Source organism: Nannobrachium achirus (assembly GCF_963921795.1).
Source record: "Nannobrachium achirus genome assembly, chromosome: 2".
Lineage (NCBI taxonomy): Eukaryota > Metazoa > Chordata > Actinopteri > Myctophiformes > Myctophidae > Nannobrachium > Nannobrachium achirus.
Window position 1 is genome coordinate 24,242,097 of NC_137811.1, and position 27,526 is coordinate 24,269,622.

At 44.0% G+C, this 27,526-nt stretch overlaps 1 protein-coding gene across 3 annotated transcripts in view; it reads left to right on the forward strand.

Annotated features, from left to right (window-relative positions):
* The window catches only part of LOC308306684 (serine protease hepsin), a 49,753-nt gene that overhangs the window by 15,918 nt on the left and 6,309 nt on the right, over window positions 1-27,526 (forward strand). For 2 of the 3 annotated variants that reach the window (XM_080751725.1, XM_080751726.1), the window contains 8 exons: window positions 10,911-11,018; window positions 11,551-11,592; window positions 12,627-12,756; window positions 13,990-14,109; window positions 16,580-16,620; window positions 19,510-19,675; window positions 20,840-21,030; window positions 27,000-27,095. In XM_080751725.1, coding sequence (XP_080607851.1) covers window positions 10,911-11,018; window positions 11,551-11,592; window positions 12,627-12,756; window positions 13,990-14,109; window positions 16,580-16,620; window positions 19,510-19,675; window positions 20,840-21,030; window positions 27,000-27,095 — 894 coding nt within the window. Of the gene's footprint in view, window positions 1-10,910; window positions 11,019-11,550; window positions 11,593-12,626; window positions 12,757-13,989; window positions 14,110-16,579; window positions 16,621-19,509; window positions 19,676-20,839; window positions 21,031-26,999; window positions 27,096-27,526 lie in introns of those variants that run through there. The other variant, XM_080751727.1, reaches the window with a different exon arrangement.

The following is a 27,526-nucleotide window of genomic DNA, read 5'->3' on the forward strand; positions in this document are numbered from 1 at the left end:
AATAAATCAGAAATACCAACACCAGACGTGGCGCTTGCACATGCCCACTTAAAGCATCTTGCTCCGTGCATCCCCAAGTTAGACCCTGACGCTCAGATGATGATCCTGCTGGGGAGAGACATGATACGGGTGCACAAGGTGAGAGAACAAGTCAATGGGCCCCATGATTCACCCTTTGCTCAGCGCCTCGACTTGGGCTGGGTAATTGTTGGTGAGGTGTGTATCGACAATGCTCACAAGCCGACTCTAAGTGTCTTCAGAACCCAAGTCCTGCAGAATGGACGTCCATCTCTCCTCACTCCTTGTCCAAACAACATCCGTGTTAAGGAGAAACCAAGCTACGGCGGGGAGCATAAGCATGACCTTCCCAAGCGCCCATCAAAGCCCATGCCAGCTGGAGACGAGCTAGGGCATGCAGTATTTGAACGTACAGCTCACGATAACAAGTACGCCATGTCATTCGAGGATGAAACCTTCTTGGAGATTATGGATCAAGAGGTTCATCAGGATGAACTGAACAATTGGGTGGCTCCACTGCCATTCAAGTCACCTCGTCCCCTGCTCCCAATCAACAGAGAGCAAGCGTTGTCCCGCCTCAGTTCCCTAAGACGCACTCTGAACAAAAACTCTGTGATGAAAGAGCAGTTTGCAGCCTTCATGGACAAGTTGTTTGAGAACAAGCATGCAGAGAAGGCACCACCTGTCCAAGAAGAGAACGAGTGCTGGTACCTGCCCATTTTCGGGGTCTACCATCCCCAGAAGCCGGGGCAGATACGCGTTGTGTTTGACTCGAGTGCCCAACAGCATGGTGTCTCCCTCAATTCAGTGTTGCTGACAGGCCCCGACCTAAATAACACACTGCTAGGGGTCTTAGTGCGGTTCAGGAAGGAACCCATCGCAGTCACAGCTGACATTCGTCAAATGTTTTACGGATTCCTAGTGAGAGACGACCACAGGGACTACTTGAGATTCCTATGGCATAAGGATAACGACCTCTCCAAGGAGGTAGAAGAGTACCGCATGCGGGTGCATGTTTTCGGCAACAGCCCGTCTCCGGCGGTAGCTATTTATGGTCTGCGGAGAGCTGCTCAGAAAGGTGAGCCTAAGTACGGCGCCGACACACAGCACTTCGTTGAGAGGCATTTCTACGTGGATGATGGTCTCATATCGCTTCCAACAGAGTCCGCAGCTATAGACCTCATGAAGCGTACTTGTGCATCACTTGCAGAGTCGAACCTGAAACTGCACAAAATCGCCTCAAACAGCATTACCGTCATGCAAGCCTTCGAACCAGAAGAACTGGCCTCAAACATCAAAGACTTGGGTCTTGACGATGAGACTCTGCCTGCTCAAAGGAGTCTGGGTTTGTGCTGGGACATAAGCACAGATACCTTCACCTTCAAAGTAGCTGTGACCGACAAGCCTTACACCCGCCGGGGAGTGCTATCTGTCGTCAATAGCATCTTCGACCCCTTGGGATTCGCAGCACCAGTGACAATCAGAGGCAGATTGTTGTTGCGAGAGCTCTCCAGTGGAGTCCAAGATTGGGATGCCCTTCTTCCAGATGATAAAATGCCCACATGGGAAGCATGGAAATCATCACTGCAAGAGCTTAGCAGCCTCCAAGTACCCCGCTGCTATCTACCAATGTCCCTCTCAAGATCTACATACACCGAGCTGTGTCTCTTTTGCGATGCCTCAAGCTGGGCCATAGGGGCAGTAGCTTATTTACGATCTGTCACGGAAGAGGGTCATTGTGAAGTTGGATTCGTGCTTGGAAAAGCAAAACTATCACCACAGCCAGAGCCTACAATACCCCGTCTCGAGCTATGTGGAGCTGTCCTCGCGGTCGAGATGGCGGACGTCATCCTGGATGAACTGGACCACAAGCCAGATGCTGTGAAGTTCTATTGTGACAGCAAGGTGGTCCTAGGATACATCTGCAATGACACAAAACGCTTCTTCGTGTACGTGCATAATCGTGTGCAGCGTATACGCCAGACGACATCACCTGATCAGTGGCACTATATTCCTTCGGAACAAAACCCAGCTGATCTGGCCACCAGGTCTGTACCTGCATCGCAGCTCATGGATACTAAGTGGTTCAAGGGACCTGACTTCCTTCGCAAGCCTACAGAGCCTAAAGTGCACAAGCCCTTTGAACTGATAGACCCTGAAGTCGACGTGGAAGTCAAACCACAAGTAACCGCTCTCTCTACCCATGTTGAAGCCAGAGGGCTCAAATCTGAACGTTTCCAGCGCTTTTCAACATGGGAATCCTTGTTAAGAGCTGTCTCCTACCTGATTCACCAGGCACGTTCCTACAAGGCGGATTCTACAGATGCATCACAGCACACATGTAAGGGATGGCATCAATGCAGCAAACCGCGCACTCCAGAGGAACTTGCAGCTGCAAAGAGACTCATCCTTGAGACTGTTCTAAGAGACACCTATCCAGACGAGTATGCTGCTCTTCAAGCAAATAAAGAAGTCTCTAGTTCAAGTTCGATCTTGAACCTTGATCCCTACATCAGCGATGGTCTACTGAGAGTCGGAGGACGTCTCAGACACGCTTCCATTGAACCAGATGTAAAGAACCCAATCATCCTCTCAAAGCAAAACCATGTGACCAAATTGCTTGTGAAGCACCATCACATGGAAGTGAAGCATCAGGGACGACTATTCACAGAAGGAGCCATCAGAGCGGCTGGTCTGTGGATTGTGGCCGGCAAGAGGCTGATTGGCTCTATCCTCCATCACTGCGTGATATGCCGCAAGCTCAGGGGGAAGATAGAAGTACAGAAGATGGCTGACCTCCCCCCAGAGCGGCTTGACACATCTCCACCTTTCACTTACGTCGGTCTGGACGTGTTCGGACCGTGGACAGTGGTCACTCGACGCACCCGCGGAGGTGCAACTCACAATAAAAGGTGGGCCATTCTGTTCACATGCATGAGTACCAGAGGAGTACACATTGAACTAATAGAGTCAATGGACACAAGCAGCTGTATCAACGCCTTGCGAAGATTCTTTGCAGTCAGAGGCCCAGCGAAGCAGCTCTGGTCCGACAGGGGGACCAACTTTGTTGCTGCCAGTTCAGAACTCGGCATGGCACGTCTTGATGATGAACAGACCAGCATCTTGAGGTATCTCCATAGCAATGGCTGCACATGGAAGTTTAATCCCCCACATGCGTCCCACATGGGAGGAGTGTGGGAACGCATGATTGGTGTAACACGCAGGATCTTAGACTCCATGCTCTTGCAAGACAAGCATACTCGCCTGACACATGAAGTACTTTCTACGCTGATGGCGGAGGTATCTGCGATAGTCAACGCAAGACCACTGGTTCCCGTCTCATCAGATCCCGCAGCACCTATCCTGCTTTCTCCTGCCATGCTCTTGACCCAAAAGCCAAGCTTAGCTGCTCCACCAGGAGACTTCACTGGAAAAGATCTCCTGAAATACCAGTGGAGACAAGTGCAAGCACTTGCAAACGAATTCTGGAGCCGATGGAGAAATGAGTACATCAGCACTCTGCATTCAAGACGCAAGTGGCACAAGGCACAACGCAACCTGCAAACCGGAGACGTTGTGCTGCTTAAACAAAGTCAAGCACCAAGGAATGAATGGCCAATGGCTTTGGTCACATCAACCGTTCCAGGGACCGATGGAAGGGTCCGCAAAGTTGAAGTGAGGACATCATCCCAGGGCACCTCAAAGACTTACCTGAGGCCCATCTCTGATGTCATCATCCTCCTAGAAAAGGACTGAGATAAGAAATTGTAGTGGCATCAGTAATGCCAGGCGGGGAGTATTCTGCCCTCAGTTTGAGTTCATGCTTTAAGTTCATGTTAGAAACTTAAGTTTACATTGCTTGTGTGTTTATTTTGTAGTAATCCAATGGTGTGCTTTTATTTTGAAATGCTAAGGTTAGCAGACTCTTATTCTGACATGTCAGTAGTGGTTTAGCAGTGCATGCTGGGAAGAAGAAGCTCAGTAACTCAGTAGACTCCATTATACAACAAGCTGACAAGCACATGATGGCAGTGTTTTCTGTATCTTGAATCTTTATGCACCTTCGAAAGCAATGGCTGTAAGTTTGGACATGATTCACTTTCTGTACACTGTTTTGATTTGTTTATGAGCAAATTCATATAAATAATCCATGTTTGTTAAGAAATATGATGTTAATGGAAACTTGTAGATCGGCTACTTTTCAGAGACAGTATTCATTTCATGTAGCTGTGTTTATATTTCATATTAGCATGTATTAGCCAGCTTAAATTCATAGAGTGATATTTTGATGATAGCTAAGACATTTCTTTGTCTTTGTTTTTCTGTTTGCTACAGTTTTACACGATTTTCACCTGTAACTCTGAAGATTGCAATTATTAAAAGGAGCAAGGCGCTCGCTTCCTGGCTCGTGAAAACCGAGTTTGGCTGTCTGTTTAACCTCGTTAACATACTGGAAGTATACAACACGTTGTGGGAACAGAACACTCAGCACTTGTCATTTTCCAGCTGACAAAAGAAAATGGAATGTATAGTTTAAGACAAAGAGAAAATATTGTTTAGATTGAAACAATATGTTAAGGTTTCTGTGAAGGGGTTTCTGCTCTGTCTGATGAATTTGAAGTATCACTGAATGAAGCTAAATTACATTTTATTTAAAAATGTTTAAAACAAATGTTTAAATGTACAAAAGAAACATGGAACTTTGTTATTTATTGTTATATCTGTAGTTAAATACAGTATAAATCATATGGTGTGACAATCAAGTCATATGGCGTGACAAGCAGACATGTCACACCATTATGATTAAGTGTCACACCATATTACGTTTTCTGCATTTAGGTTTACCTTGAGGCTACTATGTACACATTAGCATGCTAACAGCATGCTAGCTATAACAAAGCAACCTAGATCTACATGGAAATATGACCAAAACTTCAAATAACTTAAGCTTTTTTTAATGAAAAGGTGTCACACCAACAGACATCCAAAGTGGTGAGTTTGTCAAAGTTTCAACAAGATGGCATTTCATGAAAATGTTAAAATCATAACTCACCTCAGACACCTGTCTTGCAGTTGTGCTGGGAGTGCTGAATAGCCTTACAGAAGAAGGACCTCTCTAGCCAATAGGTGTCAAAATAATTGCCTGTTTAATTTGTCCAAACTAGTGTCACACCAAATGATTTTGGTTTGGGGGACAAAATGTTTTTGATCAGAAATGACTGAAAACATTATTATTTGACTTTGAAAAGATATAGGCTCACAAATAGACATTTTTTTAGCCTAAATTCATTTTCAAATGATTTTTAGCAATTCTTTTTCTTAGTTTTATTCAAGTTACCACTTTGAGAAACAAGGTCAGGACAGTCACACCATATGAGTTTTGCCATGTTTGGTTGAAAATTCTGAAGAAATGAGGAATGAAATGTTTTAATCTTGAGTAAGTTCACATAAAGCTTAATGTCCTGCACAATATTCAGAAGGTTTTTGACAAATATATTTTTTATTTATACATGTTTGACACCGAGGACAGCAAAAACGTTACGTCACGTCACCCACCCACCCACACACACACACACACACACACACACACACACACACACACACACACACACACACACACACACACACACACACAGATGTATTTCCCTCATAACTCAGACCCTGACAATAGCAGACTCAGCAACCAATAAATCCATAATAATGGAGTTCATGCATACCCACAGGTCACTGAGCCCAACACACCCTTATTGTTGGAAGACCTCTCCTCTACTATGTAACTAAATGTTTTAAGGGCTTTTTATTACAGGACAGTAGAGAGACAGGGAAGTGGTGGAAACATAAATGGCACATGACTGGATCCAGAGTTAGTGTTGAAGAGTCCTTGAGCAAGACTCTGAACCCCTAGTTGCTCCCGGTGAGCAGGTTGGTCTTGCATGATGGTTTCTTCCGCCATTGGTGTATGTGTGTGTGAATGGGTGATTCATGCACATCTCTGTAGAGCGCCTTGGATAAATGCACCATTTACTATTTAGGTGCACCCCATCCTTCCTTCCCCTGTACAACCAGACTGTAATCTGCACAACTCGTGTCTGTCTCTACTCACTCTCTTATCCTTCCTGCCTTCCTCAGGGCGACCACAAGTCCTATCAAATGCTCAATAAAACTCACATATCCTCTGCTTCTGAGTTCTTCCCAGCCCCGTCCCCTCTAACCAGGCCTCAGCAAGCATGGGATGCCCATGTCAGTGTTGACGTTTTAGTGGACCTGTGTTATTATTGCCAAGTATATCTGTCTGGATTCGAGTGGATTTTATTATGCTGACGAAAGAAAAGGGGGAAATGGGAAATATAGACATGCTTCTCTCTATAGAAATTGAGAAATTAGTGATGTGGCAAACCTTACACACATGTATGAACTTTGCAAGTATACCCAGTCATGATGAATTGCTGTTGGACTTGACATACTCTTCTGTCCATATCAGCAGCGTTAACCCCAGCCTCCTGTCTTTGTGTTCTCTGTTGATTTAACTAAGATGATGATGATCATTGTGTCCTGTTATATACTGTAGTAGTTAAATGCATATTATCTTTTTATGTGTGATAAGGATCTTTGCTTAAAAAAGCTGATAAACACTGACAAATTGCTGGTAGGCTATAAATTATTGCAGAAATGTACTGTACAGTACAAGATTTCATGAACAGATAATGGTTGGAATTTTCATCAGGATTTCATCACCATTTTCTTATAATAGTACAGTTTCACTCTTGAATAACTTCTGTAGCTCCGATGTGATATGTAGTCACGTTGGTTCATGAAAGCTGACTATTGTGACACTCACGTTTTTTTTGTTTTTTTTTGGATTCAATTAGAGTAGACCAATTGTCTGCTACAGTATGTGTGCTGATAGTGTAATGCTATAATAAATCAAACATTGATAAAACTCTGAAACAGAGCAAAGGATCCTGGTAAGGAATTTGTGAAACTGTTGATGTTTGATGTTTTGGTGTGGCCAGAGTACACATTGTTTAGTTTAAGAGCCCTGGGGAATTCTTGGCTGGCATGGAAATGGAGATACCGTAGAAAAGAAAAGAAACGTGGAGAAGAAGAGGAGGAAGCTAGTTGCGTAATCATTCTGACCTTTAACACTTTGTTTCACTAGAGTATAAGGTATTATAGCATGAACCACTCCTCTTTTTAAAAATTGTAAGATTGCTTTGTTTGTGTTCTTTAATATGTGCTGAAAGATTGAGACTCAGTTTGCCATACATGTGAGTGAATGGAATTGCTACTTCTGGTATCTCAATCACAGAGCACAACAGATAAACATCATAGACAATATTTGGACGTACATCATACCCAGATAGCTATGAAATGTAAAGTTCTACCAACGTTCAACATCACTTCAATGCAATATAATCACCCAGTTTAGTCTCATCAGGGATCATTTTATTAAACATTTACACAATTGTGTCATATAATGTAAAATAACACCCACATACATAGATGATCCTGTCTCACCTCTGAGGCAAAGATCTTTTTAAGCTTCATCAGCTCATAACCTAAAAATCTAATCCCGCGTCTTGTTCTGGAAACCAGACAAATAAACACATTGCTATTTTTGTCACATGGAACCCGGCCAAGCTGGAAATCCATGTTAGTTCCCCAAAAGATTTGTGTACACCCTGGCTTGCTGACAATGTACGCACATTCAATCTTCTAAGCTTTTGTGAGTCAAGTTAAGTGATTTTTGTTAAAAACATAATAATAATAATACCAGCTTTTTTGTAAAACGGAAAATAGATTTTCAGGTTGAATACTAATTGTATTCAATCATGAGAGAACAACTCGAATATCAATTATCATAGTGTCATCACTTCCAATTTCACTTGTTGCTTGTGCCAGCCGAGTGCATAAGTCAAGTACTGCGTTCGGCTGCATACTGTATATAGGTAGCTGTGTGTGTGTTTAAGCCCAATCAGTGAGCAGCATCTCTGGCAATGTCATCATAACAGCCAATGAGGGACCAGCATTCCTGGTGATGACAGTGGTGTTGTCACTGGCATCACCAGTGGTGCCACTGGCATCACCAGTGGTGAGCGCACCTCATGGCGTGCACCTCATGGCGTGCACCTCATGGCATGCACCTCATGGTGCGCTCTGCTGACGCACAAGTAGGCCATGTACCGGTATGTATGGCCTACTTGTGCACAAGGAGCACAAGTTAGCACCTCGACATAGTGCAGAATGCAGATCGTGTTTATCCTGTATCACAGGGGTCTGCAAACCTTTTGACAAGAAGTGCCATGTTTTTATTTTCTTGATATTATTCAGCATGCCATAATCAACATTAAGTTCAATTATGTCACCACATCAAATATAATATTTCGGTTTAGCCATAAATACTATTACCACTTTTTTTTCCCCTTTGACATCAGGTTATTATAATGATCATTACAGTAAACAAAACAAAAACCCACCCACGTATTTCCCAGACTCCATCCCCAGTCAGAGTTTGCATACAGATGTGTGCCAATGATCACCCTCCCCTGTGCCACTGTTGGCACCTGTGCCTAAGGTTGCGGTATCAGTTCCATCTCTACTGATTGAAATGGTTATCCTGATCTGTTTACTGAAGAGCTGGAGAGACAGTTAAATCCATGTCACTGAACAAATACTCTATGAAGCAATAGAGCAAGAGCTATTTAACTCTTGCTCTATTTAGCACTTTATAGCACATTATGGGCTCTATTTTGATTGTCTTAAGTACAGCTCTTATGCCTTAACTTAAGACCTGGAGGCATGGCAAATGCTGTTTGGGTGTTTTGAGTGGCCAAACAGCATTTGCCCTGCCTCTAGGAGCTGGTACAAGACAATCCAAATAGAGCCCTATATATTATGGCCAATGTGATCCTGGGCGCACAACAAACCTTGAGCGCTTTGTGCCAAGATGTAGGCCAGATGTTGGCCACACTTCAGAGCCCGGACAAAGCCAGATGATGGAGCTTAGCTCCTTCCAGGAGCATCGCTCAAAGATGGGAGAGTGTTTTTTGCAGGTCTTTCAGTCCGAGTGTCAAAAAAGCAACTGGGTTAAACACTGTTGGTCCGACCAGTTTAACATTCAGCGTCGGTAGGTTAGCATTTCACCAGGCTAGCATTCACCAGCGTCGGCAGGTTAGCATTTCACCAGGTTAGCATTCACCAGCATTAGTTTTACTGAGGTTAGGGTTAGGGTTAAGGTTAGGTTTAGGTGTATCTCCATCCCCCTGGCTTTCGTCACCTCCGCGCAGCCAATCACAAGCTTCCGCTGCCTCAACCCAGTTGCTTTTTTGATACACTCGAACTGAAAAACCTGCAAAATACAATCTCCCACTCAAAGATATATCACTTGCAAGTGAGAAAGTGAGGTTATTGGGAAAGCGGGGTCAGTCAGACAGAGGGTAATAACACTGCAACTACGGTACTTGAAACAGTAGCTCAATCTTTAAAAATACATACCGGTACCTAATGTGAAGTGAGCGGTGCTATTTATGATCACCACCCATTAAGCGTCCCGCAAAAGCTTGGCCAATGTGACTCTGGGCGTACAACAAACTCGGACAAAGCCACATGTTGGAGCTTAGCTCGTTCCAGGAGCAACGCTCAAAAATATCTGGTATTTTATGAAAACATTGTCAGTTTCTGATTCTTTTCCAAAAGTGTGGGGCATGTTGACAAACTCAGCGATGGGACCACTAGGGAAGAAACATGCAGCTCATAAACACACACAAAACAGATGGCATCATGTTCTATAAACACTGCTCTAGCTCGGTGGAGAAGTGTTAGACTTTAGACTATTGAGTCAGTCAGTATCATTTGTTCATTTCAGAATGTGCTGGTCTGGAGATACTGTATGTTATGTTGCACCACTTCTTTCTGAACAGGTACTGGCTTCCAGTCAGAAACATAAATATTGGAACAGTTTTTTTTCCGCTGATGTCATCACTGTGAAAATCATGACACCAGCAAAAAATTAAAAGAGTGAGACTTTTTTTCTAGATTCTATACCAGGGTTAGGCAACCTTAGGCACGTACAGGTGCCAACATTGGCACAGGGGAGGGTAATCATTGGCACACATTGGCATACTGTATGTCATTTCTGTATGCAAACTCTGACTGTGGATGGAGCATGGGAAATAGTGGGGTGGGTTTTTGCTCCGAGTCTTGTCTAATGATCATTATAATGTCCTGATGTCAAAGAAAATATGTCAGAAGAAGAAAAAAAGTGGTAATAGTATTTATGGACAATCTGTTGGAAATATTACATTTTGATATGGCATGCTGAATATCAAGAAAATAAAAACATGTCAAAAAGGTTGCAGACCCCCATACCCACAACTAGCTCATTGGCTCAATATATTTACACATTGGTGTATAAGGGATTTATGCATTATTTGCACATCAATATATCGTCGTTGTCCGGGGGAAACCTCGTACAGTATCTCCAAGTTTCACATGTTTTATGTTCTTTCACAAGGTAAAGCCCTGCTTCATCATACAAGGCCGTCAAACAAAAGTAGTGAAAACAGCAGATCTACAAGCACACAATGCCTCGCGGTGCGAGGCGTTGTGTGCTTGTAGATCGGCTGTTTTCACTCGTTTAAATCATTTTTAAAATGAGAAATGCAGAACAAACGGTTTTGGACATACAAGGTTTCCACCCGACAACGACGATATGCATGTTTGCATTCATGCACATGAACAACAACAGGTTTATGTAAAATGCTTAAAGTGCATTGTGTGTGTGTGTGTGTGTGTGTGTGTGTGTGTGTGTGTGTGTGTGTGTGTGTGTGTGTGTGCGTGCGCGCGTGCGTGCGTGCGTGCGTGCGTGCGTGCGTGCGTGCGTGTGTCTCCAGGCACCAGGGGGATCGCTCTGACCTGTGTGTTGACCCCATGCAGGGTGTTAGGGGTGTGTGTGACTCTGATGATGTTGGGAGCGGTGGGAGCTGCTGTCTGGGCTGTCGGTGAGAACACACACTCACATTGAAACACACACACAAACGCACACATGCACGCACACATCATCATAGAACAGTAGTTCTCAAACTTGTTCCATGCCAAGGACGCCCAAATTGACAGTTATTAGCCCACGGACCCCCATTTGAAAATATATGCCAGGGACCCCCATAAGAGAAGCGGCTCTATAGCAGTGATTCTCAACCATTTCAACTTTTATTTCAAGGGCCCCAGTTTGACATGCATTAGGCTACAGACCCCCCTTTAATGGTTTTTCTAATTCCGAGTCCCCAATTCAATTACATTTTTATACACTCTGAGAGTGTACATAATGGTCCAATCATTTAGCTGGGGACCCCCTGGAACTCCCTCAAGGACACCACTTTGAGAACCAACGTCATAGAACAACAATCTTCATGTATTTTAACAGTGCACATAAACTCTATTTTGGAGGATACATTTCTAAATCTGTTTTGTTTACAAACGGTAAAGGGTTGTAATGATAACCAAAATGTCAATGTGGTTTATTTGTCCGTACAGTCACATACTGCACCAAGGAGGACGACACAGGATTATATGACGGTGAGCAATAAACCCAGGATGACAGATGACCCTTAGCTATACTGTCTGTGACTCTAGGACATACATGGGCAACTGGCGGCCCGGGGGTCACATGCGGCCCCCACCTTCACTTAATGCGGCCCGCAGGTTGATACCGGAATACTCATATATTATTGATTTCAGCTGTTACAATTCCAAACATGACCTGCTTCAATTCCTTCAGTCTATATTAGTAGCTTAATGACTATTATAGTAGAATTAAAATGTATTTGTTTTTTATGTTCAATGTATTTGTATTCAAGTTCATAAAGTTAACATGAGTATATAATTTAATGTGTTTGAAATTAAATCAAAATGTTACATTTCAGGATTCCAATTCAAAAATAACAAAAAAATATTCAGGATTCTAATTCAAAAGAAGCAAAAAATAGCCGATCTACAAGCTCAAAACGCATCGCAGCGCGATGCGTTTTGAGCTTGTAGATCTGCTATTTTTTGCTTCTTTTGTATGAGATACTAGTAGGACATAGCAATATGCAATGTGGCCCTCTGGAGTGAAGGTGGAAATATAGTGGCCCTCGCCATCATCAAAGTTGCCCACCCCTGCTCTAGGAAAACAATTTGAAAGTTTTGAAATGACATGCTGTCTATTGTCTATTTGCTGTCTCATCGACATAGTTGTGATTAAAGGAACAGAGGAATGATCGGGATGTAGTGACGGGACGATATGAAAATGTCATGTCATGATTATTTTGACCAAAGACATAAAATGTCTACAGTATAGAAAATAATATGGATCAAGTACGTTATTTCCAGGTCCGTTTTACCAATTATGGACGATTTAAATGGTACCGGATATGCAGCTTGGCAAATAAAAGGTGAATTGATCCCAGTGCATGACGGAGGATAATTTCAGGATACATTTAAATCTCCACAATACGATTATTGTGTTTTTATCACGATAAACGATAATAAGGATTATCGCCCCAACCCTAGATGTCAGTGTTGAATTTGATGTGAATGGTGATCCGTGAAGCCCCTCCCCCTCTCTCCAGTCCAGGTCAATGCTGCAGATCAGCACCTTCGAGTCTTCGACTCCGCCCAGAAGAGGTGGCGCCAGGTGTGTTCCTCCTCAGCCAATGAGCTGCTGGCTAGCATCAGCTGTGAGGAAATGGGCTTCGTCAGGTAAGATACATTACAGGACGGACACATGCACAGTCATTTGTGTAGAACACAGAGATTTCACTTACTGTACAGTGGTGAAAAGTATCCAAGTACATTTACTCAAGATCTACAAGCTCACAAGCTCTACAAGCTCACTATGTCTATGTGGTGCTAGCTCTAGAAACAGGTAGATACACAAATACCCCAGCAGATAGTCGCTTCTGTACACTATGTAACACCGGTTCTGTTGAATCTGAGGCCCATGTCCTATTACACTGTGATCTATACAAGGATATCCGGTCAGAACTATTCCTTTCATTATCTCAACAGGTAGAACTTTTTAATGGTCTTGATGATTATAATAAATTGAATGTAATTTTAGCTGGTAAATACTGCACAAATGAATGTGCCAAAGCCTGCCATCTCATTTTAAAAAGAAGATTAGCTTTTCTAAGTATAGGTTCATAAGCTGCCCCAACCATGTATTTTGTTTACTTTATGCATTTGTATTTTTCTATTTTATTTTTGTTTTGTACTGCCTGATTCGCTTTATTTCTCGTTTTAAATGTGTAACTCTTTATATGTATGTACTTTAATGTACGTTTTAATTTTTGTCTATTTTATGGTGTCTCACAACTCCAAGTGAGTGGTCCTCAAACTATGAAATGAAATGTTGTCTGCTTTTAAAAATGTACAGTCTGAGGAGTGACACCTAAATAAAGTTTTCTATCTATCTTCTATCTATGCAATGTGATGCATTGTGAAATTGTAGATCTGCTATTTTCAAAATATTTTTTATACATTTGAACACTTGTGAACACTTGACCTGCATAATGAGTACTTTGTTCTTTTGGTACTTTAAGTAGATTTTAATACCATTGCTTTTGTACTTTTACTCAAGTAAATTATGAATTCCAGTCTTTTACTTGTAAGGGTGCCCTCACACCAAAGTACCTATGAGAGTGGAATCCGCGTTCCGCCAATGCATTTCAATGAGAGTGAAGCGGTTTCATGCCAGCAGAGGATTTCTGCAAAAAACGCTCCCTTCTCATTGAAATGGATTGGCAGAACGCGGATTCCACTCTCATAGGTATTTTGGTGTGAGGGCACCCTAACAGGGTATTTCTACATTGCATTACTTTTACTTAGTAAAACTATACTTTTTCCACCACTGTTGCACTATTAGGCCTATACTGTATGTTAGTAGGACTAACATGTACCGGGTGCGTGTGTGCATGTTTGTGTGTATTTCAGTATGATGAACTACTCTGTTGCATCAGTCCCAGAGTCCAGTAGCGACAGTACAGAATTCTTCTGTGTCAAAGAGGAAGAGCTCAGCTTTGGCAAGAAGATCAAAGATTCACTGTTCCCATGGTAATGAACTCACACCTGTCTGTGTCTGTACCAGTATGGACAGCTTTGGTCATTTTAGGAACGACCTGTCCTGTATTTATCTATCATCGGCTAATAAAGAGATGAAAAGCATTAAAGCTCACAAAGCTAATTTTTCATTTAGAGGAATGTAGGAGTGCTATCTTCAAACCCAAGATGTACTGTAAAAGGGTGACGGCTCTGCAAAAAAGCAAACAAAACAAAAAAATCACACCCAATGTGAAGTGAGCGGTGGTCGTGCTTGCATAACGTCTTCAGTCTTGAGTCTAGGATGTACAGGCTATGCTACACACACACGTTTTGCTATGGTAAAACGCTGAGGAAAAAGGCTACAGACATATGATGATGACATCACTAGACAAACATGATGCTACGTACACACATTTTACTATGGCAAAACGCTGAGGAAAAAGGCTACAGACACACGCACAGCCACGTATAGGAGCGGTTTACCACCGCTCAAAAACTTTAAAATGATGGATGGCACCGTCTAAAGTGGACTTGACCCACGAAAGGCACCGCAGAGCGAGCTGTGAGGCAAGCGTGTCCCTGTGCCGAACACTGTGAAGTCCCAGCGACATTCGAGTGAATGTCCCGATCGGGACAGAATTGTTATTACAGTACATTTGCCTTATCTGCCTTATTATATTTTGACTTCTTGGGACATCAATGCAGTAGAAAGTTTGACTGATTGACATATCACACAGAAACCTTGTATCTCCAAGTTTCAAATGTGTATGTTTTATTTATTTTTAATTAAAGCTATACTATGTAACTTTTTTAATAAAACAAATCTTAAAATTGTCCTAATTATTAAATCGCTAAAGTTTTAGAACACCCACTCTGTTAATTTCAGCCCCCAAAGCCTTTTCTTTTATATGTGTTCTACTGAGCCCTGGTGGCCGTGACCGGGGCTGTTTTTCCCGGCAAAATTGCGTCATCTGCATCATTCTGTACACGTGTCTCCCTACCGGCCAATCACAGCCCAGATCATACACTGCCGAGCTCTTCAAGAAGTACACTGCAGTGTTTACACTGGTCTAGGAGTCTAGCATGTAACTGCCCAACCGCTGCTCGTAGAGGGACACGAGAGACCTCTATGGATGCGTCTCGGCGAGGCGAGGCGGACGCGGTGGTCTGAAGGCCCGGTCCGCGGTGAAAAACGGCCGGAAAAAGCAGACGCGACCGCGGTTTGCTATACCGCTACTGACCACTAGTTGAGCAACTTACACAGTATAGCTTTAAAGTAGAGGTCTTCACGGGTCCAATTTGAACTACCCGAACCCAAAAGGACCCGGGGGAAATGGACCCGGACCCATATGGCCCCGTCTATCATTTGGAATTTGAGAACCGTTACCCGATCAGCCCCGAGACGTGATGGATCCGATCCGAACGGCCCCGCCTGTTATTAGAAAAATTGGATCCGATACCCGAGCAGAACGAGAGATCCGAGACCCGAACCTGTCGCCCCGAAATGAAAGAATGCCAACGTTATTATATTAAGAGTTGTATCAGACATATTTCTTACCTAACGTCGCCACGGTGCTGCTGTTGCTGTCAGCGGCGCTGTGCCTCTCGCCAAAAGATGATCTTTTCCCAGACCAGTAAGTCAATGCGGACAGTTTGTAAATACAAATAAATCCATGTTTTTATTCCTTCTTCTTTGGCTAGCCAATGCTAATGCTATCGTTTTCTGTCGCATGTGTTCTTCATTATATCTTTCTGCTTTGAATGTCCATTTTGCTCTGCAGAGCATGACAACACGCAATGACAACTCCATTGTAAACCGTTAACCAAAACGTTACGTTAATATCTTTGATAATAATAACAATCCAACTGATACAGTCAGTGCTGTTGTGACTGAGTGAGTTATACTTCTCAGTTCTCACAGTCACAACCAATGCAACAGATTACATGCTGCATCTTTAGTGCCATCGTGTGGCGTTATCTATTTGGTGCAGTTGTTGCGTTCGCTTTCACTTCAATCTCGGCCTGTCTCGGCTCCACTCGGGTAACAGGAGATACCCGGGGAACCGGGGCAGACGGCCCCGGCCCCGGCCCGCCCCGCGGTAAAAGCTCGAAAACGGCCCCGTTACCCGGCTCGGGGCGGTTCGGATCGCGGGTAATTTCGGATCTCGGGCAGGTCCGAAGACCTCTACTTTAAAGCCCTACTTCATCATACAAAAGTAGTGAAAATAGCCCATCTACAAGCACACAGTACCTCGTGATGCGAGGTGTTGTGTGCTTTTAGATTGGCTATTTTCACTAGTTTAGATAATTTTTACAATGATAAATACAAAATGAATGGTTTTGGACAGACAAGGTTTCCGCCCGACAACGACGCTATACTGTGTAGATACGGGGTAGTACCGGTATGTTGAAATCCATTTAAAATGGTTTGTGTGTCTTTTTGGTCTGTTAGTTGACCAAGTCTCTGCTTGTCTTGTTTCAGTAACTGTGAGAGCATGGAGGTTCTGACCCTGATGTGCCAAGGTACAGTAGAGTTCTACAATATGGTCCTGAGCAACCTCCTTACTGTAAATACTCTCTGCTTTCCTCTCCCTTGACATTTCAGCATTTGCTCAAATTGTAATTGCGACCGTAGGTCGCATTTACTACCAAAACCTCCACAGGCTGTCCGTGGCTGAGTCAGTCAGTCAGTCAGTCAGTCACACTTTTGCCCTGCTCATATCTCCGCAACCGTTGACCCGATCCATGGCAGATTTTGCACACACACTCCTTGACAGCCAAACTACAACCTCCAAGGACCCCCGGAGCCCCAGGGACCCCTGGGTCCCTGGGGGACCCCCAGATGTAAAAAATGACCAAATGTGGTCACACGTCACACTTTTTCCCTGCTCATATCTCCGCAACCGTTGACCCGATCCATGCCAGATTTTGCACACACACTCCTTGCCTGCCAAACTACAACCTCCAAGGACCCCCGGAGCCCCAGGGACCCCCAGGTCCCTGGGGGACCCCCAGATGTAAAAAATGACCAAATGTGCAAAAATGACCAAATGACCACCGCAACGGGGCTGCTCACGGTGAATTCCCGGGGACCACCGACTCCTGGTGCTCCAGAACGGATGCAAAAGTGGTGGCGCCCCCAGTGGAGGACCCCCTGCCACTGCAGCGCACATAAAATGCCGTAACTTGGTCTAGGAGCGTCCGGGAGAGCCGGGGCCGGTACCTATTCGTCCGCCAAGGCAACGCGGGCACCCCACCCCTCATTTCTCACATGGCCCTATTCTAGCGCCACCTTCAGGCCGATTTTTAAAACACATTTTTGGACACTGCTCCTACAGTTTTTGCCCTAAAATCACGAATATCACTACACAGCATGTCTACACTCATGTCATCAACATGGATCAGGAAGATTTTGGAAAAACAAATGTTTGCCCTATTTGTGGAGATAAGCCACCTACGGTCGCTTATCTCCCGATTAGGGAGTCTTACTGGTTCTTCAATGTTCTCCTGGTTTAGGTCTCTATCATAATGTACCGTTTCATTTCCTTTCTTAATCTCACTCCACACATTTTGATCCTATGGCTCTTGCAATCTGCCTCTCCCAAGCACGTTTTTTATTGTTCTGCTTAGATTACACTTGCTCCCGATTAGGGAGTCTTACTGGTCTCTCTCACTCGGTTTGTTGCGACCGTAGGTCGCATTTACTACCAAAACCTCCACGGGCTGTCTGTGAGTGAGTCAGTGAGTCCGTCACACTTTTGCCCTGCTCATATCTCCACAACCGTTGCCCCCATCCATGCCAAATTTTGCACACACACTCCTTACCTGCCAAACTACAACCTCCAAGGACCCCCGGAGCTCCAGGGACCCCCAGGTCCCTGGGGGACCCCCAGGTGTAAAAAAATGTCCGTCCGTGAGTCATACGTCACACGTCACACTTTTGCCCTGCTCATATCTCCACAACCGTTGCCCCCATCCATGCCAACGTTTGCACACACACTCCTTACCTGCCAAACTACTACCTGCAAGGACCCCCGGAGCTCCAGGGACCCCCAGGTCCCTGGGGGACCCCCAGGTGTAAAAAATGACCAAATGTGCAAAAATGACCAAATGACCACCCCCACGGAGCTGCTCACGGGGAATTCCTGGGGACCACCCACTCCTGGTGCTCCAGAACGGATGCAAAAGTGGTGGCGCCCCCAGTGGAGGACCCCCTCCACTGCAGCTCACATAAAATGCCCTAACTCAGCCTAGGAGCGTCCGGGAGAGCCGGGGCCGGTACCTATTCGTCCACCTACGGTCGCTTATCTCCCGATTAGGGAGTCTTACTGGTGTATAGGCTGAGCTATACTTCATCGTACAACAGTCACAATGTGCATAGTGTTGTTGTAGGGCAGACACCTCTTATCTCCATAATTGTACTTTTTGTGTTTTTTTCGTAAATTAACGCCTTCTTGATCATACCACCGCATCACACAAAAGTATCAAAAGTAGCAGATCTGCAAATCCGAAACGCAGGTGTGAAGCGATGCGTTTTGAGCTTGTAGATCTACTACTTTATATCGTTTTTGGGGCTTTTTTGCCTAATGATAGTGCTGTAGGTAGTCATGAAACAGAGAGAGAGAGACGGGGAATGACATGCAGCAAAGGTCGTCAGGATCGGGACTCGAACCTATGACACGCTATCAGTCATTATTAAGCCTATGTGGTATGGGCCTGGACTGCTAGGCCAGTGGGTGACCCGTAGATCTACTACTTTTGCCGATTTTCATTTAGGCCTAGAATTATTGAATGCTTTAACCAGTGAAAAATAGCAGATATACAAGCTCACAGCGCGGCACCGAGTGCCGCGCTGCAAGCTTGTAGATCTGCTATTTTTGAAAAAGTAGTGAAAATGTGTGCAAATCTTTGAATATATGTATTTTCAAAGCGAACGTTTGTAACTCAAATTTTGCTTCTGGGTGGTCCCTGGAACTAAATATTTTGAGATGGGGGTCTGTGGCCAAATACATATCATTTTGGGGGTCCTTCACATGAAAAGGTTTGAGCACCACTGACATAGTAGTCTCTCAAGAACAGACTAACTGAGCTCCAGTTAAGTGAAAAGGACCTTTTCTTTGACGATGGCTGGCCAGATTGCTGACATAGAAACATAGGTTTTTTCCAAAAATCTTAGAAGGATTCAAAAGACACTTATAGAATCGGGTCAAAATTCAAATTTTCACGATTTTTCAAAAATAGCAGATCTACAAGCTTGCGGCTTGTATATCTGCTATTTTTTTATATTTAAAGCATAAAATATTGCGTCATAATGTGTTCAGGCCTAAATGGGTTAAATCCTGAAAAGTAACAGTTTTGGACATATTATGAGTTTTCCAACCGACAGCGACGATATCTCCATTGCCTCCTCAGACTGTGGCAGACGCAGCCTGACAGAGGACCGCATCGTGGGAGGCGTGGACGCCAGACAGGGCAGCTGGCCGTGGCAGGTCAGCCTGCAGTACGACGGCATACACCAGTGTGGAGGATCCATCATCTCCGACCGCTGGATCGTGTCAGCAGCACACTGCTTCCCAGAGTAAGAGCTCGGACCGACAGTGATAGAACTGAGCATCTGGCCCGTTTAAAAGTGCTTTTGTCATCTGTGTTGATGATCTATACTAGTGGTTCAACTTTTATGACTCAGGGCACCCCTGTAAATAACCTTTTCATCCATCTTATGTCATATTATGCTACGTAAATATGCAAATGTTCCCCCCTAACATACAGTATGTCAAGGAATATCTGTTTCCTTTAGAACAGACTGAAAATAACTTTATACTTGACGTTTAACCACTTGAACCCCAGCATCCCTATTCTGTTGGGAACGTTCACCAAAAATAACCGATCTACAAGCTCACAATTCCAGGTTGTATTGATGTGGTACCAGGTAACAGGAGAAATAACAAGCAAACATTGATCAAAATAACAATTATTCTCTAATTGTGTAGACTTCTTGTAAATTAAATGGTGCAGATGTTAACTCATTGAGTGCCTATCCCGAATTAGTTCGGGATATATTATCGCATCCCAGAGTGCCTATCCCGAACTAGTTCGGGATATTAAAAAAAAAAAAAAAAAATTGAAAAAAAATTTTTTGAATTTTTTTTTTTGGACCCCATCAAATCTAGTGAACATGATTTCAATCGCGATTTTGCATGTTCCACCCCCATACAACCCCATCTAACATACAGGGCAGCCATATTTATTTACATAACATGTAAAACATAATGGCGATTATCTCAAGAATGCCTGAACGGATTTCCAATCGGATTTTTTTGTTTGAAAGCTGTGAACAAACTGCACAAATCCACTCCAATGCAATCCAGGATTGCATTGGATTTTTTAGAGCTCATTCTTCTCTGTTTTTTTCCCATGCATGAGGTGTGCAAGGTTTAATCATGGCTAAGTTGACGAAAATAAGGCTTCTAAAATGCTTGGTAGCCAATAGCTAACTTCAAGCTAACTTCATCCTCTTCCTGTACATGCACAAAGGAAAGTGTTCAGGCAAGTCATGGCTGCAGGGCTTCTGCATATACCAGCATATCTCTATGGGATTTTCTATGGCCACTGGGCGCCCTCTAGTGGTGACTAGGGTGGCACTAAATGAGTTAAACAATATTTTTACTTTGCGTAAAATGATTGTTGAAACCATTAAAGTACAGCAGGACATTGTATTTGCTGCATCTCTCTCCCCTGCCAGGCGGTACCGCTACGTGGCTCGCTGGCGTGTGCTCCTGGGCTCCATCTACAACAAACCCGTCAACGCCAACGTGGCCGAGGTGAGGACCATCGTCTACCACAGCAGCTACCTGCCCTTTGTGGACGCTAACATTGATGACAACAGCAGGGACATCGCTGTGCTGGCCCTCACCCAGCCACTTACATTCACCGGTAAGACACTTGCAGGCATATACACACACACACATACACACTTTTTTTAAGATATGTTTTGGCGCTTTTATGCCTTTATTGATAGGACAGTATACTGACAGGAAATGGGGAAAGAGATGGGGAGTGACGCCCAGCAAAGGTAGTCGGGATCGGGAATCAAACCAGCGACACGCTGGTTTGGCGACAAGCCTTATACATGCTATGTGCCTGGACCGATAGGCCAGTGGGCGCCCCCCAAATTTCAGATTTTTGATGGAACAAAAATACAGCAACAAAGCAGGTTAATTAAAACGACACACACAAACACAGAGAACGAAACAGAGAAACACCCACGACGTTCCTGCTCACACTGTTGATTACATGATTGTATTGGTGAGAGATGAGGCAGATTGGATGACGAAGAAAGCAAGAGGAAGAGAGAGGGAAATAATGCTGTGAGAGAGAAAGTTAGAGAGAGACAGACAGAGACACAGAGAGATGGTCATTGTGGTAATTCCCCGGCTTCAGGTTTCATGTTTCGTAGACCAGAGTCAGCGCAACAAAGGCTCCTTTTATCCAACATAATGATACCAGGAAAGATCAGGACAGGACTGTCTCTTCCCGCTATCCCTGTGTCTCTGTCCCGGAGTCCCCCAGGCCCTTAGAGTGAAATATCAACATGGTAATAATCAAAGAGAGGCGAGGATTCTCAAAGGGTTCATCTGTCATCTGCATCCTTTGTCTTTTAATCTGTGGAGAAAATGAAAAGGGGGTCTGCATCAAGGGATCAATGCTGATTTCTTGACAAGGGAGTAACCAGCATGAGTCATGTTAAAGTCCCCTTGCACCTGCTCATGTGAGAAATTCATTTAACCTGACCTGCTGTCCACCCATTGACCGCTGTGATGTATTTATTGACATTGATTTTATCTTCATTATTAGTGTGGTTTCCCAACAGGGCAACACATTATAGTCCTGGGGAAACTTTATTTCTAGGGTAACCTTTCCGCTGCCATTAGAAATTGACAGACAGACAGACATCTGTCTGAAAGGGATAGGGAATCGCTAGGGAATCAATGGGAGTGGGAATCAGTAGGGAATCAATTGGTTGAGCTTCACATGACAGTTAGCTTAATGCAGAATATAGTCACGTCAGCACTGTCAGCAACCACACTTGCAATTTCCAATTGCATCTTTTCTAGTTTGAAATTTATAATTAGATATCCAGATTATGTGGAGCTATATGTGGTTAAAACTAGACCAGGTCAACCTGGTTGTGCCAGACCCCCTGTCTGTCATCATCATTTATGACATCATGCCTTTTGTAGGCATGTCATCATCATGTCATCATCATATATACCCTTTATATAGAAAACCCGGACAGACCGACATTTGCTTATGTAGGCCTACCCATTTCATGGGTCTGGCAACTACGTCCGCGTGTCCGCGTGTCTGTGCTGACGTCATCCAATGGGAAACCCGTTGAGAAAACACATGGTGACGTCATCCAATGGGAAAACCCTTGGAAAGACAAAGTGTGACGTCATCAATCGGGTGATGACGTCACACAGTTCACGTCCCAGGCCATATACTCGTAAGACACCTCAGGGTGACTTGCGACCTTAGGGTGACATGCGACCTCGCCCCAAAACTGAGTGTCTGTGTTTATGCAAATGGCCCAGGGTTTGGGTTAGGGTCAGAGCCAATCAGAGAGGGGCAAGGGTGACGTCATAATACCAAGGCATATACAAGGGCCATGAGAGAGGCCATCTATGCCCATAGCATAGCATATGCCAGATGGGCATAGATGAGCATAAACGGGCATATGTCCGATAAGCTTGAGCCTTTACTTCTGGGTTTGGTCATCAACTTGATTCAATGATTCAACTAAATACACAGATAGATGAATTGCAACTGTCATATGTGCAAATCGGTGTTATTAGAAATGATGTCAATGGTTTGTGACATCAGACTAGAGCTCTGGTCGACCTGAATAAGATGTGACACAGTTTCTAAACGTCACATTTTAGTCTGAGGATGACCAAGAGGAAGTCATTACAGAGTGTACTGTGAGAGTCAGAGAGTCAGTGACAAAGAGATTAAAATAGAATATATTAGTCTTTCCAGCCTGCAAAAGAAACAAAGAAAAGCCTTACAATTACAGTCAAAGTAGCAGAAGCGATGTCCATGAATTAATCTTCCAAGACACAGGTATCCTGTTCTGAATGTCCATGCGCCTTCACATCTCGGGTCCCCCTCCATGAAAACATGAAGAGGAGCCACAACCTCTACCATCAAATGATGAGCAATGGACAGCTGCCCTCATCTTCCTGTCCGACGATCACCAGCTGTGTAACCAGCCAGCAACAAGGAGACACAGAGAAACCGAGGTCTTGCGAGGACTTCAACACAGCCAGGAGAAGTAAAGAAACATTTGATGACTTACACAGGAAAGAAAACCTCTTATGTGATAAGAGTTTCATTGAGGTATCGACACAGCATGTCCAGCATGTCCATACCAAAGACAAACCTTTCCAGTGTAAACAGTGTGACAAGGGTTTCAGACGGTCAGGTCACCTGAAGAGACACCAGCGTGTCCACAGTGGAGAAAAACCCTTTGTGTGTAAACAGTGTGACAAGGGTTTCAGTCAGCTAGGTCACCTGAAGATACACCAGCGTGTCCACACTGGAGAAAAACCCTTTGTGTGTAAACAGTGTGACAAGGGTTTCAGTCAGTTAAGTAACCTGAAGACACATCAGCGTATCCACTCTGGAGAAAAACCCTTTGTGTGTAAACAGTGTGACAAGGGTTTCAGTGAGTTAAGTAACCTGAAGACACATCAGCGTATCCACACTGGAGAAAAACCCTTTGTGTGTAAACAGTGTGACAAGGGTTTCAGTCAGTTAGGTGACATGAAGAAACATCAGCGTATCCACACTGGAGAAAAACCCTTTGTGTGTAAACATTGTGACAAGGGTTTCAGACAGTTAGGTGACCTGAAGAAACATCGGCGTATCCACACTGGTGAAAAACCCTTTGTGTGTAAACAGTGTGACAAGGGTTTCAGTGATTTAGGGACTCTGAAGACACATCAGCGTGTCCACAGTGGAGAAAAACCCTTTGTGTGTAAACAGTGTGACAAGGGTTTCAGTAGGTTATATCACCTGAAGACACATCAGCGTGTCCACACTGGAGAAAAACCCTTTGTGTGTAAACAGTGTGACAAGGGTTTCAATCAGTTAGGGACTCTGAAGACACACCAGCGTGTCCATACCGTGGAAACGGCCCTTCCAGTGTAAACAGTGTGACAAGGTAAAATATAAGAAATATCGTTCTCAATAGAAACGTAAAGTAGTGTCCACACTGGGCGAAGCGGGCACAAACCTCAAGTTATCTTACAATAAATGCGAGAAGTCTCTGCGTGTGTGCATGCGTGTATGTATGTAATCTGTGTATCCGGAATCTCCTTATGCGGAACTGAGGTTGCCATGGTTACGTATTGAATGTCAACAGTATGACGTGTTCTTCTGCTGACCCGATATGCGGTTTTGTTGATGTCTGACATCAGGGTTTTCCGGAACCAGCACAAAAGGCTCTGACATCACCTACGGTTTTCCGGAACTGTCGTGAAAGGTTCGGAATCTCCGTATGAAGAGCTGATGTCTGACATCCATATATGGGCATAAAATGAACGCAGACAGACAAATACAGATATCTCCATATAGAAAAAAATCATGTGATACATCAGTCAACCAGGCTAGGAGCAAGATGCTGAAGAAAATGGTGGGAGAAGACAAGACCCTCAGCAGCAGGTCTAGAGCTGATTTTGCAGTTTGCCCCCCTGCCAATATGCTCATCACCTACAGGGCTGAGATGCCATGGGCTCGCGTGGGCTCACACTTATTTTGCTGCACGCACACGCGCCTCATATGCACACACTAATTAACAATAAAAACACTAATTAACAATAAAAACAGTGTGCGGCGTGTGCGCATGATGTCATGAATTTAGAGGACCCACACTTCTAAAATCCATACCACACAACTGATCACCTACATCCAGAGTGGCCTGTTACAAGTGAACAGCTGAGCCAATCTTTTGGGGGCCTAAACCTATGACGAAGGTCAGGGATGGCAGAAGATGGAACGAGGGCTTTTGGAGCCTGTCTGGTCAATTCTTCCCCAATCATTGACATGTTGGCTGTCCACAGTGATGATAATGATGATGATAAGGAAGAGGATGAGGTGGAGTTTGATGAGATGGAAGACACTGACCAGTGAAATTGTTCTTTGATAACTTACGGACATTGATTCAAAATGGTCTGGGCGCATCCCATATACAGTAGGCTTTGTGTAGCCTGCAGTGGGTCGCTGGTTCCCGTCCAGATTTGCTGTGTGTCACTCCCCATCTTTCTCCCCGTTTCCTGTCAGTCTACTGTCCTGTCAATAAAGGCATAAAAGCCCCAAAACATATCTGGGGAAAAAAGGGTTGCCACACGAACCCCATGGGACATGAGTTGGGCAACAAGACTAAATCTTGACACTAGACACCATTAGGGTACTAAGAAACGTGTGGTGTGACCTTAGAAATGTTGTACAAAGAGAAATATAGATGTGATTTGAATATTCTCTGCAATTCTTTTGCAGTTTCTGCCATGAAGTAGTGTCAAAATGTGTTTGAATCTTAATAATAACCACGTTAAGGGTTCCTTGGGTGCAAATTATGTGGGGAAAATGTGTTGATTTGTCTCTGTATGTTGTTTACTTCAAGAGTTATGGTATTCTCTATTATCTCCATCTTAGTTTTGTTTTGGGGATAGGTGTAAGAAAGGGTTAAAATTAACCCCAAGCGACATTGATTGACCAGGGCAACAAGAAGAAATATTGACTAGACACCATTAGGGTTCAAAAAACATGTGGTATAAAAAGAATACACCTTCATTTATTTGTACAAAGAGAAATATAGATATGTGTGTTTGAACATTGTCTGTCGCTTTTCTGCCCTCCTTGGCTTTACTACCGGTAATTAACATACGTTTTATGCCCATATATGGAGATCCCAGTCCCAATGTCATCAATATTAACTCATACTCTGCGATCCCCGTCGAAACCAGAGATTTCCTGCTGTACCTCTCTGCGATGCCCGTCGTTCCCGGAAATTTAATTAGCTTTAATCATTATGAAACGATTAAAAGTATGATCGCTGTATATAGCCGTTTCGGAGACTTTAGGCCCGCCCGCTAACTGTATTTCCCGTTTGGACCGGATCTAGGTTTCCATATCCGGTCTGACGTCCAGTCGCAGCTCCGTTCGCATAGCTTTTCATTGTAAACAAGTTTTTTTTATTTTGTAGCTGTTTGATTCCTCTACCCGCCTGGCATATGATCTGCGCACATATCGTCTGCTATGTGCGCGAACGTGTCCACGTGTTACCATAGCGCACAGCTGGCTTTTTTCAATGTTTTTTCATGTACTGGCGGATAAGCAGGGATACAGCGTGGCAACGGATATGTCTATTTCAATGGGGTTTTTTTTATTCGAAAGCTGTCACCGAGTCTACACGTCTACTAGATGAGTCGCGCACAGATTGTGCACGATGCGTGCGCGTGCCCACGTTAAAAGGTAAGGACAATTTGGCAGCTGCTTACTACAGCTATGTTTACAGTAAAATGGCAGCAAAATTGTTAAGGACATATCTGGGAATGCTCATATATTGGCATGTTTTGACATAACATTGTTGACTATCATGCAGGGGTCTCCATATATGGGTAACTGGTCCCATATACATCACTGGCCAGACGGCCAAGAATTGGCGTCTTACTAGTTCTAATTACTCTTAACTCCATTCCTGTGTGTGTGTGTGTGTGTGTGTGTGTGTGTGTGTGTGTGTGTGTGTGTGTGTGTGTGTGTGTGTGTGTGTGTGTGTGTGTGTGTGTGTGTGTGTGTGTGTGTGTGTGTGTGTGTGCGTGCGTGTCTGTGTCTGTGTGTAGAATACATCCAGCCTGTCTGCCTGCCAGCCTATGGTCAGAGACTGATAGATGCCCAGATGGGGACAGTAACTGGCTGGGGAAATGTGGGATACTATGGTGAGTCCATCAGTGTCTCATAAGACTCCCACTCCAGACCATTGCAAATACACTACTCCTGACTATGAAGCTTGACCTATTCCATCCTATTGCTTGCCAACACTGAAGCACTTGTGTTTACACTGTACAATATATACCTGTACACCTGTGATCCTAAAGCATTTTAATTTCACTGACCCCCATTTTGATAAACATTAGCTCACAGACTCTGCAGTGTAAAGTAACATCCTCAGTGTTTAACTTAACTCTCAGAGGGTACAAATGGGAACAAAGGAACTTGTAAAGGTTGATTTGTTTCCTGATTATCATCATTTAGCTCGGGGACTCCCAGGAGTCCTTGGGCCCCAGACCCCATGTTGAGAATGAGTGGTTCTCAAACACTTTTATATCAAGGATCCCCAAATGTACGTAGTAGGACCCATAAAAGATTT